The 12,642-nt window shown below is 36.4% G+C and overlaps 2 protein-coding genes across 2 annotated transcripts in view; both read left to right on the top strand.

The window, feature by feature from the left end:
* LOC102075939 (hemicentin-1) overlaps positions 1-5,894 on the top strand; it is a 46,119-nt gene extending 40,225 nt beyond the window's left edge. Inside the window, exons 16-23 of the mRNA XM_025911184.1 lie at positions 594-869; positions 1,410-1,691; positions 2,498-2,779; positions 3,342-3,623; positions 3,717-3,998; positions 4,132-4,237; positions 4,318-4,387; positions 5,262-5,894. Of these exons, the coding sequence (XP_025766969.1) occupies positions 594-869; positions 1,410-1,691; positions 2,498-2,779; positions 3,342-3,623; positions 3,717-3,998; positions 4,132-4,237; positions 4,318-4,387; positions 5,262-5,357 (1,676 nt within the window). The 3' untranslated portion in view covers positions 5,358-5,894. The remainder of the gene's footprint in view (positions 1-593; positions 870-1,409; positions 1,692-2,497; positions 2,780-3,341; positions 3,624-3,716; positions 3,999-4,131; positions 4,238-4,317; positions 4,388-5,261) is intronic.
* A 1,420-nt stretch (positions 5,895-7,314) lies between these two features.
* Positions 7,315-12,078, top strand: LOC112848128 (sialic acid-binding Ig-like lectin 14). The gene is made up of 8 exons (XM_025911201.1): positions 7,315-7,418; positions 7,825-7,936; positions 8,250-8,642; positions 8,871-9,191; positions 9,325-9,582; positions 10,436-10,544; positions 10,643-10,812; positions 10,843-12,078. Exons 2-7 carry the CDS (start codon positions 7,876-7,878, stop codon positions 10,749-10,751), a joined length of 1,251 nt encoding a protein of 416 aa, XP_025766986.1. The 5' UTR covers positions 7,315-7,418; positions 7,825-7,875; the 3' UTR covers positions 10,752-10,812; positions 10,843-12,078.
* Positions 12,079-12,642: the final 564 nt, after the last annotated feature.

The following is a 12,642-nucleotide window of genomic DNA, read 5'->3' as shown; positions in this document are numbered from 1 at the left end:
TTATCAAAAGTCCACATTAATTAAAACACTTCCTAAAATCTTTAGACCAAATTATGACTACCTTACCAGTATATAAGTACTAAACACTACCCCAAGGAAACTTGTTATTGATTGATTTGCCACTGTATTAAAAAATGGATTTCAGTTGCATTAATGTTATTAATGCCAATACTAACTATTATTCCCAAGGATATTCCCTCTTTTAGTGTTTTGATGTGAATGATACTGAGCAGTATGAGGAACAAGGAAACTTAAACCATGCCAACAAAAACGTGCTCCCTATTATACTTGAGAATGGTCAGACATCATCTTATCAAAAGATATTCCCACTTTCTGTGTTTAAGTTATCTTGAATAATTATTTTGTTTCCCTCCATACTGTAAATAACGGGGACACTGGTGTCCCTCACTGCATCATCAAGGCAAAAATAAACCCGAAACATGCTAGCCAAAATGCCCCCTACATGGAAAAAGTATTGTACAAAATCACTGTCTGGGTCAAAGGTTTTGTCATCCGTTACAATATCAAAATATTTTTTTTCAGCTATTTCATCCTTCCTTATCTTGAATAAATTACTAAAATCTGTTCCACAGATTCAAGGAAACCTCTGATCATTGGGAATACAACTGTTAAAGAGGGAGATGTTCTGAATCTAACCTGCAGTGTTGAAAGTTTCCCTCCAGCTCTTATTGTGTGGAAAAAATTGAGTACAAACCCAAACCTTCATAGTGGAACTTACCTGTATAATGACACTGGATCAGCTACACTCACCATTCCAAATGTGACAGCACAGCATTCTGGACAGTACATCTGTACAGCAAAACATCTGAATACCACCGTGACTTCTTATGTCAGTGTAACTGTGACTTGTAAGTAGACAGTACTAATCTTCTAGTAAAGTTTAGAATTGCACACAATTGTATAAATATGATAGGTAGCCACAAACCTTTATCTGTATTGTTACAGTAAACCTTTTTTAAATGTCATGACATAAAGATAATGGTGGGTAAGAAAATAGAAATACATTTTCAAAAATAAAATAATAGTTATCAGTCCACAGTGCACTGCCAGAGCAGCTACTGTACAATTTGGCATTGTTTCTCTGGAAAACTACTGGACCAATGGAACAGATTTTTGAAAGATATTCCCTCTTTTTGTGTTTTGATGATGATGGTGGGAAAAAAACTTAAACCATACCAACAAAATGGAGCCCAAAGTATAACAAGGACACTAGTGTCCCTCACTGCATCATCAAGGCAATAATAAACCCGAAACATCCATCCATCCATATTGTACAAAATCACTGTCTGGGTCAAAGGTTTTGTCATGAGTTAGAATATTAAAATATTTTTGTTTTAGCCATTTCATCCTTCCTTATCTTGAATAAATTAGTAAAATCTGTTCCACAGATTTAAGGCAACCTCTGATCATTGGGAATACAACTGTTAAAGAGGGAGATGTTCTGAATTTGACCTGCAGTGTGGACAGTATCCCTCCAGCTCTTATTGTGTGGAAAAAACCTAGCTCCAACACAAACCTTCATATTGGAACTGACACTGATCTGCACAATGACACTGGATCAGCTGCACTTGTCATCCAGAATGTGACACCAGAACATTCTGGACGGTACATCTGTGCTGCAAAACATCTGGACACAACTCTGACTTCTTACGTCAGTGTGACTGTGACTTGTAAGTAGACAGCACTAATATTTCACTATAATATATTGGAAAAGTAGCCATAATTTTGTTTAAAGGTATAATAAAGTGTTCCAAAATTTAGAGTGTGATTTCCCTTCAACTTTTGAATTGTTAAAAGAGAAATAGAGGTGAATTGGTAAATTGAAAGAGAGATAACATAGATTATCTTATTATGACCCTTCATCAATACAAAATGTCATATTATCAAAAGTCCACATTAATTAAAACACTTCCGAAAATCTTTAGACCAAATTATGACTACCTTACCAGCATATGTAAGTACTAAACACTACCCCAAGGAAACTTGTTATTGATTGATTTGCCACTGTATTAAAAAATGGATTTCAGTTGCATTAATGTTATTAATGCCATTACTAACTATTATTCCCAAGGATATTCCCTCTTTTAGTGTTTTGATGTGAATGATACTGAGCAGTATGAGGAACAAGGAAACTTAAACCATGCCAACAAAAACGTGCTCCATATTATACTTGAGAATGGTCAGACATCATCTTATCAAAAGATATTCCCACTTTCTGTGTTTAAGTTATCTTGAATAATTATTTTGTTTCCCTCCATACTGTAAATAACGGGGACACTGGTGTCCCTCACTGCATCATCAAGGCAAAAATAAACCCGAAACATGCTAGCCAAAATGCCCCCTACATGGAAAAAGTATTGTACAAAATCACTGTCTGGGTCAAAGGTTTTGTCATGCGTTAGAATATTAAAATATTTTTGTTTTAGCCATTTCATTCTTCCTTATCTTGAATAAATTACTAAAATGTGTTCCACAGATTTAAGGCAACCTCTGATCATTGGGAATACAACTGTTAAAGAGGGAGATGTTCTGAATTTGACCTGCAGTGTGGACAGTATCCCTCCAGCTCTTATTGTGTGGAAAAAACCTAGCTCCAACACAAACCTTCATATTGGAACTGACACTGATCTGCACAATGACACTGGATCAGCTACACTTGTCATCCAGAATGTGACAGCAGAACATTCTGGACGGTACATCTGTGCTGCAAAACATCTGGACGCAACTCTGACCTTATATGTTGATGTGACTGTGACTTGTAAGTAGACAATACTAATCTTCTGCTATAATGATATATATTTAGTTCAACTGTGTTCTCCCCGGTTTCCATTCATCGTCAGTATCCAGTGTATGTAAGCCCTCAGTTTCTTGTCTCGTCATTGCCTTTTCATTATGTGTGTTTTCAGTTCAGTCCACTTAATCAGTTTAGTTCAACCTTTCATGTTCTGTTCATCCCGTCTCTATAATAAACACCATGCTCATAGTCAGTCAGTATGTGCGTCCTGCATTTGGGTACTCTCTTTCCATTCCCAAACACCTGACTGTCAAAAAAGCGTTCCATAGCACAGAGTGTGATTTGCCTTCAATGTTTGAATTGGGAAAAGAGAATTACAGGTGAATTGAAGAAAAATCTAATTATGGATGAGATACAAATATTTCTTCTATTCCCAAGGATATTCCCCCTTTTAGTGTTTGGATGTGAATCACAGAGAGCAGTATGAGGAACGAGGAAACTTAGTCTTTTATGATTCTTTAAAGGTTATCTTGAATAAATCTTTTTTTGCCCTCCATATTATAAATTCCTGAATTCTGTTCCACAGATAAAAGGAGACCACTGATAGCTGGGAATACAACTCTTAATGAGGGAAATGTTCTGAATTTGACCTGCAGTGTTGAAAGTATCCCTCCAGCTCTTATTGTGTGGAAGAAAGTTAGTGACAACACAAATCTTCAGAGTGAAATTCACACTGATTTGCACAATGACACTGGATCAGCAACACTTTTCCTCTCAAATGTGACAGCAAAAGATTCTGGACAGTACATCTGTGCTGCAAAACATCTGGACACAATTGTGACCATAAATGTCAGTGTGACTGTGACTTGTGAGTAGACAGCACTAATCTTGAATCTGAAATTCATTTTCATACCAAACTCACAGTTTACTTTGTTTTATGATCTGGCATTTCTTTTTACAGGGCTATCAAATATTCAAAATGGTTCAGGATGTGTGCTTCAGTCACAGATCTTGACCTGTGTGTGTATCATTGAAGGGTTTCCTTTACCTACCATCCAGTGGTTGCCCCTCAAGAACAACACTGAGTACTCTGTCATTACTGCTGTGTCAAATGACACAGTCAACAGCACTGTCAGCCTAAATGTAGAAAACCATGGCAACATCACTTTTGAATGTGTCAGCAACAATGGAAATGAAGAAGCTAAAGAAAAATTCACAATCCACAACAACTCTAAAAAATATGGTATATGTTTTCAAATAAACACTTTTTGACCACTACAATTAGTTTTTTAGTAACACATAAGAAAACATTTAACTTGTGCAAAATATAATAAAGTAAAAATATGCTTTTTTCCATGTTGTTCCTTTGAGTGCAGAGCAACCATTAGATTTAAGCAAGGGATACCTAAAAGTCATCATTGCCTTTTTGATTGGGACACTTCTTACAGCAGTTGTTTGCTTTTTGGCCAAAAAGTATTACAGGTACAGCATTTACTTTTCTAATTATTATTAGGTTTTCTCTGTAAATAAGGTTTTTGGTTCTGAAAAAATATAATTCTCAGAAAAAAACAGAAGAGCTCTGGAAACCTTCATGAGACTTTGGAGATGGACAGACGTCAAGATGATCCACAGGTAGTAATGTCCATCTGGCATTTTTTTTTTTATATATATAACTGGTAAAATATGAGTTTTTGCTCACATGTCTAGAATGCTGAAGTGGCCATATTTACACTTTATTAATTAATATTTCGTAATGGTTTTTTGTACTACTAAAAGTCTGCAAAGTTGCAAAGATCCAAAGCTTTTGAAATTAAAAAGATTAAAACCAACTATTTTTAAGCATTGAAAGAAGTTTCATTTAAACTGTAAAACAGGTTCTACAGTTTGAATGAAAATGGGTCATTTTCATTCCACAATTAACTGATTTCTTTTACATACCCACCATTTGTCTGTCCGCCAAGTTTAGTTCAAATTGAGAAAGTTGTGCATAATTTCACTAACAGATAAACTGAAAACATATGTGTTAGAAGAGAACCAGCTGCTCATAATGCCAGTTATTTTGCAAGTGTTAAACCCTGCAAACATTTTTATGAATTGTGTTGGGATTCAGTTTGAAATGTGTATGGTCAAACTATAACGTTTTGTTACCCATACTCATAGAGTCATGACTACAGATACAGTACAATCAAGATTGTGTGCCAACCAAACAAATTCACTAATCATAGCAGACTGGACTTGCAGACTGAGCAGGAAAAGAGATGCTTTATAGCATTGAAACCTGCAGACTTATTCTGGTGAACCAAAATCTAATCATGAACCTATAAATGAGCAAACATGCATCTTTAACAGCCATGATCAAAAACAACAAATACAAAAACTGCAAAGCATGACAGTAATTCAAGGCGATTGTCAGGCCAAAAAAAAGTCACAACAATTTAATAACAAAAGAATGTAAAGATTCCAGATAGAAATGAACAACTAATATTATTTATTTTCTATCTAACAGGTATATGATAGTTCCCTATTAGAAGAAAATCAGACTCTCAACCTAAACCGTGGACCAAAAGAAGTGGAGTATGCTGACGCTAATTTATCCTTTTGAAAAGAAATAGTGCCAGGGAAGCATCAAGGAGGAAAGCAATAAATGATGCTCAAATTAAGAAAGTAGTACAAGAAGAAGGGGGAGATGATGGTGGAGAAGAAGGTGAAAGAGGAGGAGGTGGTGGTACTGGAGATAAAAGACTGTTTTCCAGAAAAGGAGGACGGACATAAGGATAAGTATTTGTTTTAAATGTCCATCTGATCAGAAAAAAGTGCTTGTGGCCAATATGGTTCTCAGTTTCAGAAAATATTAAATAATCAAATGTTCCAGTGTCAGCTTGTCTCTCAAATTATCTGAAAAAGCATGATATTTTAGAAAAATGTCACGGTTGATACAAATTTTAGATATATCTTTATTATATTAAAATCTCCAATTTAATCTTAGTCTTAAGTCTATGTGTTGTGGAATGATTTTTTCCTGTTTTATTGTTGAGATGGCAAATGCCCACCCTGAGACTGTCTTGTCAGAAACATTGAAAAGATGTAATTAAAAGTGTGTAAATTTAGTTACCAATAAAAGTTGGTCTTTTTTACCATACAGCTACTTAATAGTTTGTTCTCAGTATTTTGTTCTCAGTAATGTTTTTTTCCCAGTTACCAAAATTCACATCTATGTTAATGTATTTTCTTTTCTCTGAAAACCTCCAGCTTGTAAGAAATTTCCTTATGTTATGTTGGCATGGGTATCCACCATATTGTTCCAGTGGCATTTAAAATTGAATGGCATAAATTTAATTTAATTTATATAGAGCCAAATCACAGTTGCATCAAGGCACTTAATATTGTAGGGTAAAAAACCTAACATATAAAACTGAAGAAAAAAAAACAACCAACATTCAGATGCCCACTGTCAGATTTTACTGAAATTGACACTTTTGTTTAGGGAGTTTTTTTTCTCCTCTACCCTTTACACATTTCACCAATAGGGGGCAGTGTAAACCAGCAGCGGCACATGACAACTGTGGAGTTGTGATCCTGCTGCTGCTGCACCATGTATGATGATTTAATCAAAGTCAGAACACCTATTAATGCTGTAGCAGTCTGAATTGTGTAACACAAGCAAATACAGAGTGGAGAGGAGGACCCAAATGTAATCTCACAGATAGACTGAGTGAAACAAACAAGCCGTTTATTTAGGCTGATGACCAAAATACAAAAAAGGTGAAACACAAAATAGAAAAAGGGAACTGAAAACCTGTACTTACAGAAATTTGAGAATAAACACTATGGAAAGAGAGCACTAGAGCTGGAGAAAGTGAACTGACAAAGGACAAAGCGAAAGATAGCAGACTTACCAAAATAAAACAGGAAGTGAGATAAGTGAAGGGGGAAAACAGTCACATGAAAAGACTAAGTACACGGGGCTTGAGACAAAGGGAGGAATGAAACTAAGGCAGCTGCTAAGAGGATGACTACATTGATTAAGAGGGACAAATACAAGAGTCAACATAAACACTAGGCAAGCCAGGAATCTATAATACTTAAATAAACTAAACTGGAAAACAGACGCAGGACCATGTCATTGCAGTCAGTTTCTGATTTTATGCTTGTTTGCACTGCACACTGTTTCAACATGCAGGTCTAAAAATCGGGGGGAGAATAAAATAATTTAGCAGAAAGCAGGGACATGCAAACTGACTCTGACTGAAACCTAAAACTATATTTTAAAAAAAAAGACAAATAATTTCCAGAGAAATAATGAAACTCTGAACCGCTTCCTAAGGATTCAAAACCACACACCCATAGAGACATAACCAAACACAGAATATTTAATAATAAACATGAATTCAAAGTTGAAAAACTGTTTCAGTCATGGATGATATTTCTGTTGTTTTTAAAAAGAAAATAAAAGTTGGGGGTTTTTTTGTAATTATGAGTTGATGATGACTATTTTATTATATAATATAGAGCATATAAGATAACTTCATAAAAGTGAATGTGTCATACACTTCCTGAAATCTTGCTGTAAAAATACGGAAGAAAGGAAAAAGAGAAGCTTGAAGATTAAAAGTCAGCAGAGATCACTGTGGATAGAAGAGTGAAGAAGAAATAGGCAAAAGAGGTAAAAAAACAAAAACAAAAACCATTCATTTAATGTTTTTTTCACAATATCTTTAAAACACTAAATGAAAAACAATATTGTATAAAAGTGTTGACTGTGCTGGTCAAAAATGTGTTAGTTTGAGAATCCACTGGTCACAGTTCTCCAATTCATTAAATCATACAGATGATCTAAAGTTAGATAGTGACAGTTTTTTATTGTATTAGTGCTCTTGTTGAGCTGTAAAAAATATTTTTGCTTTAGTCATTTATCTTTTGAGAGCAGATCTTTGTTTACGAGAAAAACTTTAGGGTAATGATGTAGGCATACATAACTACGGAATAACCAAGCATGCGACATCCTGTATTGCCATGTGTGATGTAAAATGTTGAATTCCCTTAATCTCTCTTTACTTCATTTGCTCCAGTAAAGCTTCTCTCTGGAGGGAGAGACTGAACGTGCCGAGAATTAAATCAGGATGTTTGTTCTGATATGGGCAACTTTCCTTTTGTGTGTGAGAGTCAGCAATGCTGAAACAGGTTTGATTCTTCTTCTTTATAATCTTGAAATTCTGCTTTATCATTGCTTTGTTTTATACGGTTATGTGTGTGTGTGTGTGTGTGTGTGTGTGTGTGTGTGTGTGTGTGTGTGTGCGTGTGTGTGCGTGTGTGTGTGTGTGTGTGTGTGTGCGTGTGTGTGCGTGTGTGTGTGCGTGCATACTGAAAGTGTTTTTTGAAATGCATTCAGATTATAAGTATTCATTCTTGAAGTAGAATTCATCATAAATTAATTCAACTATTCAGATGAACCAAATATTCTTTTCCTCTTTTTTTACCTCCTTTGTATTAACAGGCAGATCACAACAATGTAGTGGAGAATACTGCATCACACTTAGTGAGAGACTAACAGCAGAGGCTGGACTCTGTGTTGTGATCCCGTGTTCTTTCACTACTGGTTCTGGATTTACACCCAAACATATAGTTTGGTACAAATGTAGACCATATTCAAGATGTGAATATGATGATGAAATAATATTTCACAGCAAAAACAATATCCACATTCAGAATGGCTTTGAAGGACGTGTGTCACTCTTAGAGCCTGATATAAGACAGAAGAACTGCAGCATCATCATTAATGATCTCAAAGAGTCGGATTCTGGATCGTATCGGATCAGAGTTAATGGTGAACGGAATTGGAGAGAAGATGGATTTGCATCCATTCAAAGGACAACTGTCTCAGTTGAAGGTGTTTTTTTTTTTTTTTTTTGCTACTTCATTTAATTAATTTTTGTCTCAAGTATGAAATGATTTTGCACATTTATTTACCCCTGTGTGCTGTTAGAACAAAATACAAAGCTTTATGTTCCACATCTACCTGTTTAACATAATTTCCTATTATTTAAGCCAAAATATAAGTAGTTGATGAACTTCAGGCAGTTAACCAGATTATGCTAATGTTCTGTGTTTCCACTAGGTCTTAGTCAGAAACCCAGAGTTAAGATTCCCACACTGACAGAGGGACAGCAGGCCACACTGACCTGTGTTGCTCCTGGTCTCTGCTCTGGATCTGTTCCTGAAATAACCTGGACATGGAGAGGAGCAGGAGGGACTGAATCTTACATTACAGGAAACAGCACTGATTTCAGGACTAAAAGTCTAACTGCTTTCACACAAAGACACATTTCAACTCTGACTTTCAACTCCTCTGCTGAACACCACAACACCAATGTCACCTGTAAAATCCGCTTCACTGGGGAAAAAACTACGGAGGGGGATTCGACTTTAAAAGTACACTGTGAGTATTTTTACTATTTAATGTTGCATGATGAAATCCTTTGAAAGCAGTGTGCACTCTTAGTCAGATGGTCTTACAGGAAAGTGAAAAAGAGAAGTTTTATTAATATGTTATTTGTATTTTTGTGTAACAGATGTGAAGGAAGTTAATGTCACTGGGGACACAAATGTGAAGGAGGGTGAAACTCTGAATCTGACCTGCAGTGTTGAAAGTTTTCCTCCATCTCCTATTATGTGGTCTAAACCTGGTTCTGATATAACCCTGCACAATGACACTGGATCAGCCACACTCTCCATAATTAATGCTACAACTGAACATTCTGGACAGTACGTCTGTACAGCAAAACATATGAACAATACCCTGCAGGAAAACATCAATATAACAGTAATATGTAAGTAAACAAATTTGTGCTTTTTTCAGTCAGGTAAGCAGCAACGCTGACATCCGCTAATGGTGGATGGTTTTGTCCATCCTAACACTTAACTGATCTTGCACATTAATAAAGTACAAATAATTAGTAAAACTGGCTAATATTTCTGAAGCCAACTAGCAAGGGCAACATTCATTTATAGAGTTGACAAATAGACATTTGTAACCTAGCTAAGCGTCTGTGTACCTACCTCTCAGATGTTTGGTTAACATGGAGCCAAACATTCTGATCAACTTACTGCATGTGTCAGGCTTTCAGGTTTTATTTTAATTTCACACCAGGCTGTTTTCTTTTTTTTCTTTTCTTTTCTTTGTATATATATATACACTAAGTATTTGAGATATTTTTCCTTCTTAATAAACCGAATGTGTGTCACAGATAAAAGGAAACTTTAGATCACTGGGAATATAAGTGTTAATGAGGGCAAAACAGTATCTCAGCTACACTTGTGATCCAGAATGTGACAGTAGATAGTACCAATGTTGAATGTGAAGTTAATACTTTCACTAAAATTATATCTTACCTTGTTTATGATGTTGTTTATATTTCTGATCATGTGTTTTCAGAGTTTTCAAAGATCCAAACTGTGCAAATCAAAGGAAACATTTGCATTAAACAAAATATCTCAACAACATTCTGCACACTACGCATCAGTCAGCGTGACAGAGATATCTACAGTAGCTACACAACAGTATAAATTTAGAGCATAGGTTGGCAACCTGCAGGGAGATGTTTAGCCTCTCAGCTGTGGCTCCAGGAAACATATTTTTATTATATATATCTGTGTGTGCGTGTGCTCTCTTCTGTCTTACAGCTGCTTGTGTGAAACATTGTGGTTCTTGCAGTACAGTTCTTCCCTGGATTGTTGCTGGTGTATCTCTCACTTTGAATACCTTCTGCATAATCTACATATGGTTCCTTTGGTATGTTTCTCCACATGTATTTTTATGGGGTTTTTTGACTCTTTGAATGCAGTCAAGACTTTTAGACAATAATGAGCTTCTGTTTCTTCTTATCAAAGGAATGCAAGAAAAAAGGTGAACCTACCTCAGGAGGACAGAACCTACATGTCACTGCAAAAAGCGGATGCATCTCCAGATTATGATGTTATTGCACAACATATAAACTGAAAAGTCAGGCATCAGATTTCCAGTCACAAGTTTCAGAAAGCTGTGCTGTTGTAATGGCAGTCTGTTATTATTTTGTTAATTATTTTTTACACTGCATTGTAGGGAATGTTTTATATGTAATAAACTACACTTTTTGTTTCAATTTATACATAAAGTCCATTAAAATTGTTCACAACGGAGTCTGAAAGGCAGAAAAACAGAAGACCACTAAGATTCATAGCACACAAAATGGATGCTGATTGGCTCAGAGAAGGCCGGCATGATAACGCAATGATTTCAGCACTGAGTTTGACAGCATGGCAAAGTAGCAATTATGAAGAGAAAAGACTAGCAGCCAAACATCCAGGATGTCAGGCAGAGGAATAATTACAGAGATGAATATATCACCTAGAAAATGACACAAAAAAGTTTACTACTCTACCTTAAACTTTTCCTAAGAAATCATCCACAGGTACAAATTAGAGGCAACAATCTTTTTAAATCAGGGGTCTCAAACTTGAGCTGTGGGCCACTGCTGGCACTCATTGGATGGCCACTTTAGTGTTCAAGTAATACAAAAAAAACCCCAAACAAACAAGAAAACACCCGCCAAGCTTTTCGAAAATGTGGTGTTTTATTTGCTTTTCTAAATTTTTTTAATAGTTTTATTTAAAAAGCAAAAATAGTTTTTTGCTTTTTAAATAACTTATTTTAACATTGCACTCAACAACCAACAAATCCTTCCCCCAAAAAATGTAACTTCATGGGCCAAATTGCATCATATTTCTTCAGGCCAAGTAAAGGTGATGTGGGCCACAAGTGGCCCCCGCTCCGCACGTTTGAGACCCCTGGTTTACATGGACTAATCACAGAGCATGCCTGTTTTATGATTATGCTATGCTGCATACACAGTTTGTTATTAATATCAAGGGAAAACAGTCATTACACATTAAATAAATCTCTTTGGACTATGTGGCCAGTATGTTAAAGTGGAGCTAAAAGCAGACTCAGAGGAGAGAATAATAAAGATTTTAGTGAAGGTAGCTGGGTGAGCATCTGGCTGAATAGCAGGGTGTGTAAAGGAAAGGTTCCGACCTTATATTTCCAGTGATCCAGAGGAGAGCAGGGGCATAGGCATGTGAGAGCGGTGAGTTTGCGGGCTGACTTGGTGAGTTTTGACAGCAGCGACCAGCATCTTGGTGATTGTACTGCAGGTGAGTTGAATCAGAGTCTTTGGCAAGAGAACTGAGGCACAAAGAGACGAAGGTAAGCACGAGGCAAAAAACATGAACAACAAGTAGCATGAAAGCCTGGTTACCACCGTGAGGTAGCTGACAAACTGGGAGAGTGAAGGCTGAGCTTGTCTTAAATGTCATTCTGCTGATTGCCATTGATGGATCACTGGCTGCAGAAGACCACTGAGAAAGGCTGCAGCAACTGCTGCGACCCCACTCCAGTTCTGCCGGAGGTTTCTTCCTGTTAAAAGGAAGTTTTTCCTTCCCACTGTTGCCAAAGTGCTTGCTCATAGGGGGTCAGATGATTGTTTGTTTTTTTTCTCTGTATGTATTATTGTAGGGGCTACTATACAATATAAAGCGCCTTGAGGCGACTGTTGTTGGGATTTGGCGCTGTATAAATAAAATTGAATTGAACTGAATTGAATTGGTGGGAGAAGCAGGTGAGAAAATAGGGCTACACCCTCATAGGTGGGCACAGGAAAACACAGTGCCCAAGTCAAAAAGACACCAGACACTCAGTTTTCTCTTGTTCCTTCCTTACCATTGCTAACTAACATATTAAATGTATTGCCAAGCAAACACTTGCAAATTAATGTCAGAGTTTCACCTCTGATACTGCTGGATAAACAGAAACTCACTCAGGAACGAGGTCACACAGAGCTCTGGTTTACACT

The sequence above is a fragment of the Oreochromis niloticus genome, linkage group LG11, assembly GCF_001858045.2.
Source record: "Oreochromis niloticus isolate F11D_XX linkage group LG11, O_niloticus_UMD_NMBU, whole genome shotgun sequence".
NCBI classification, from domain to species: Eukaryota; Metazoa; Chordata; class Actinopteri; order Cichliformes; family Cichlidae; genus Oreochromis; species Oreochromis niloticus.
This window is presented reverse-complemented; position numbering and strand designations above follow the sequence as displayed.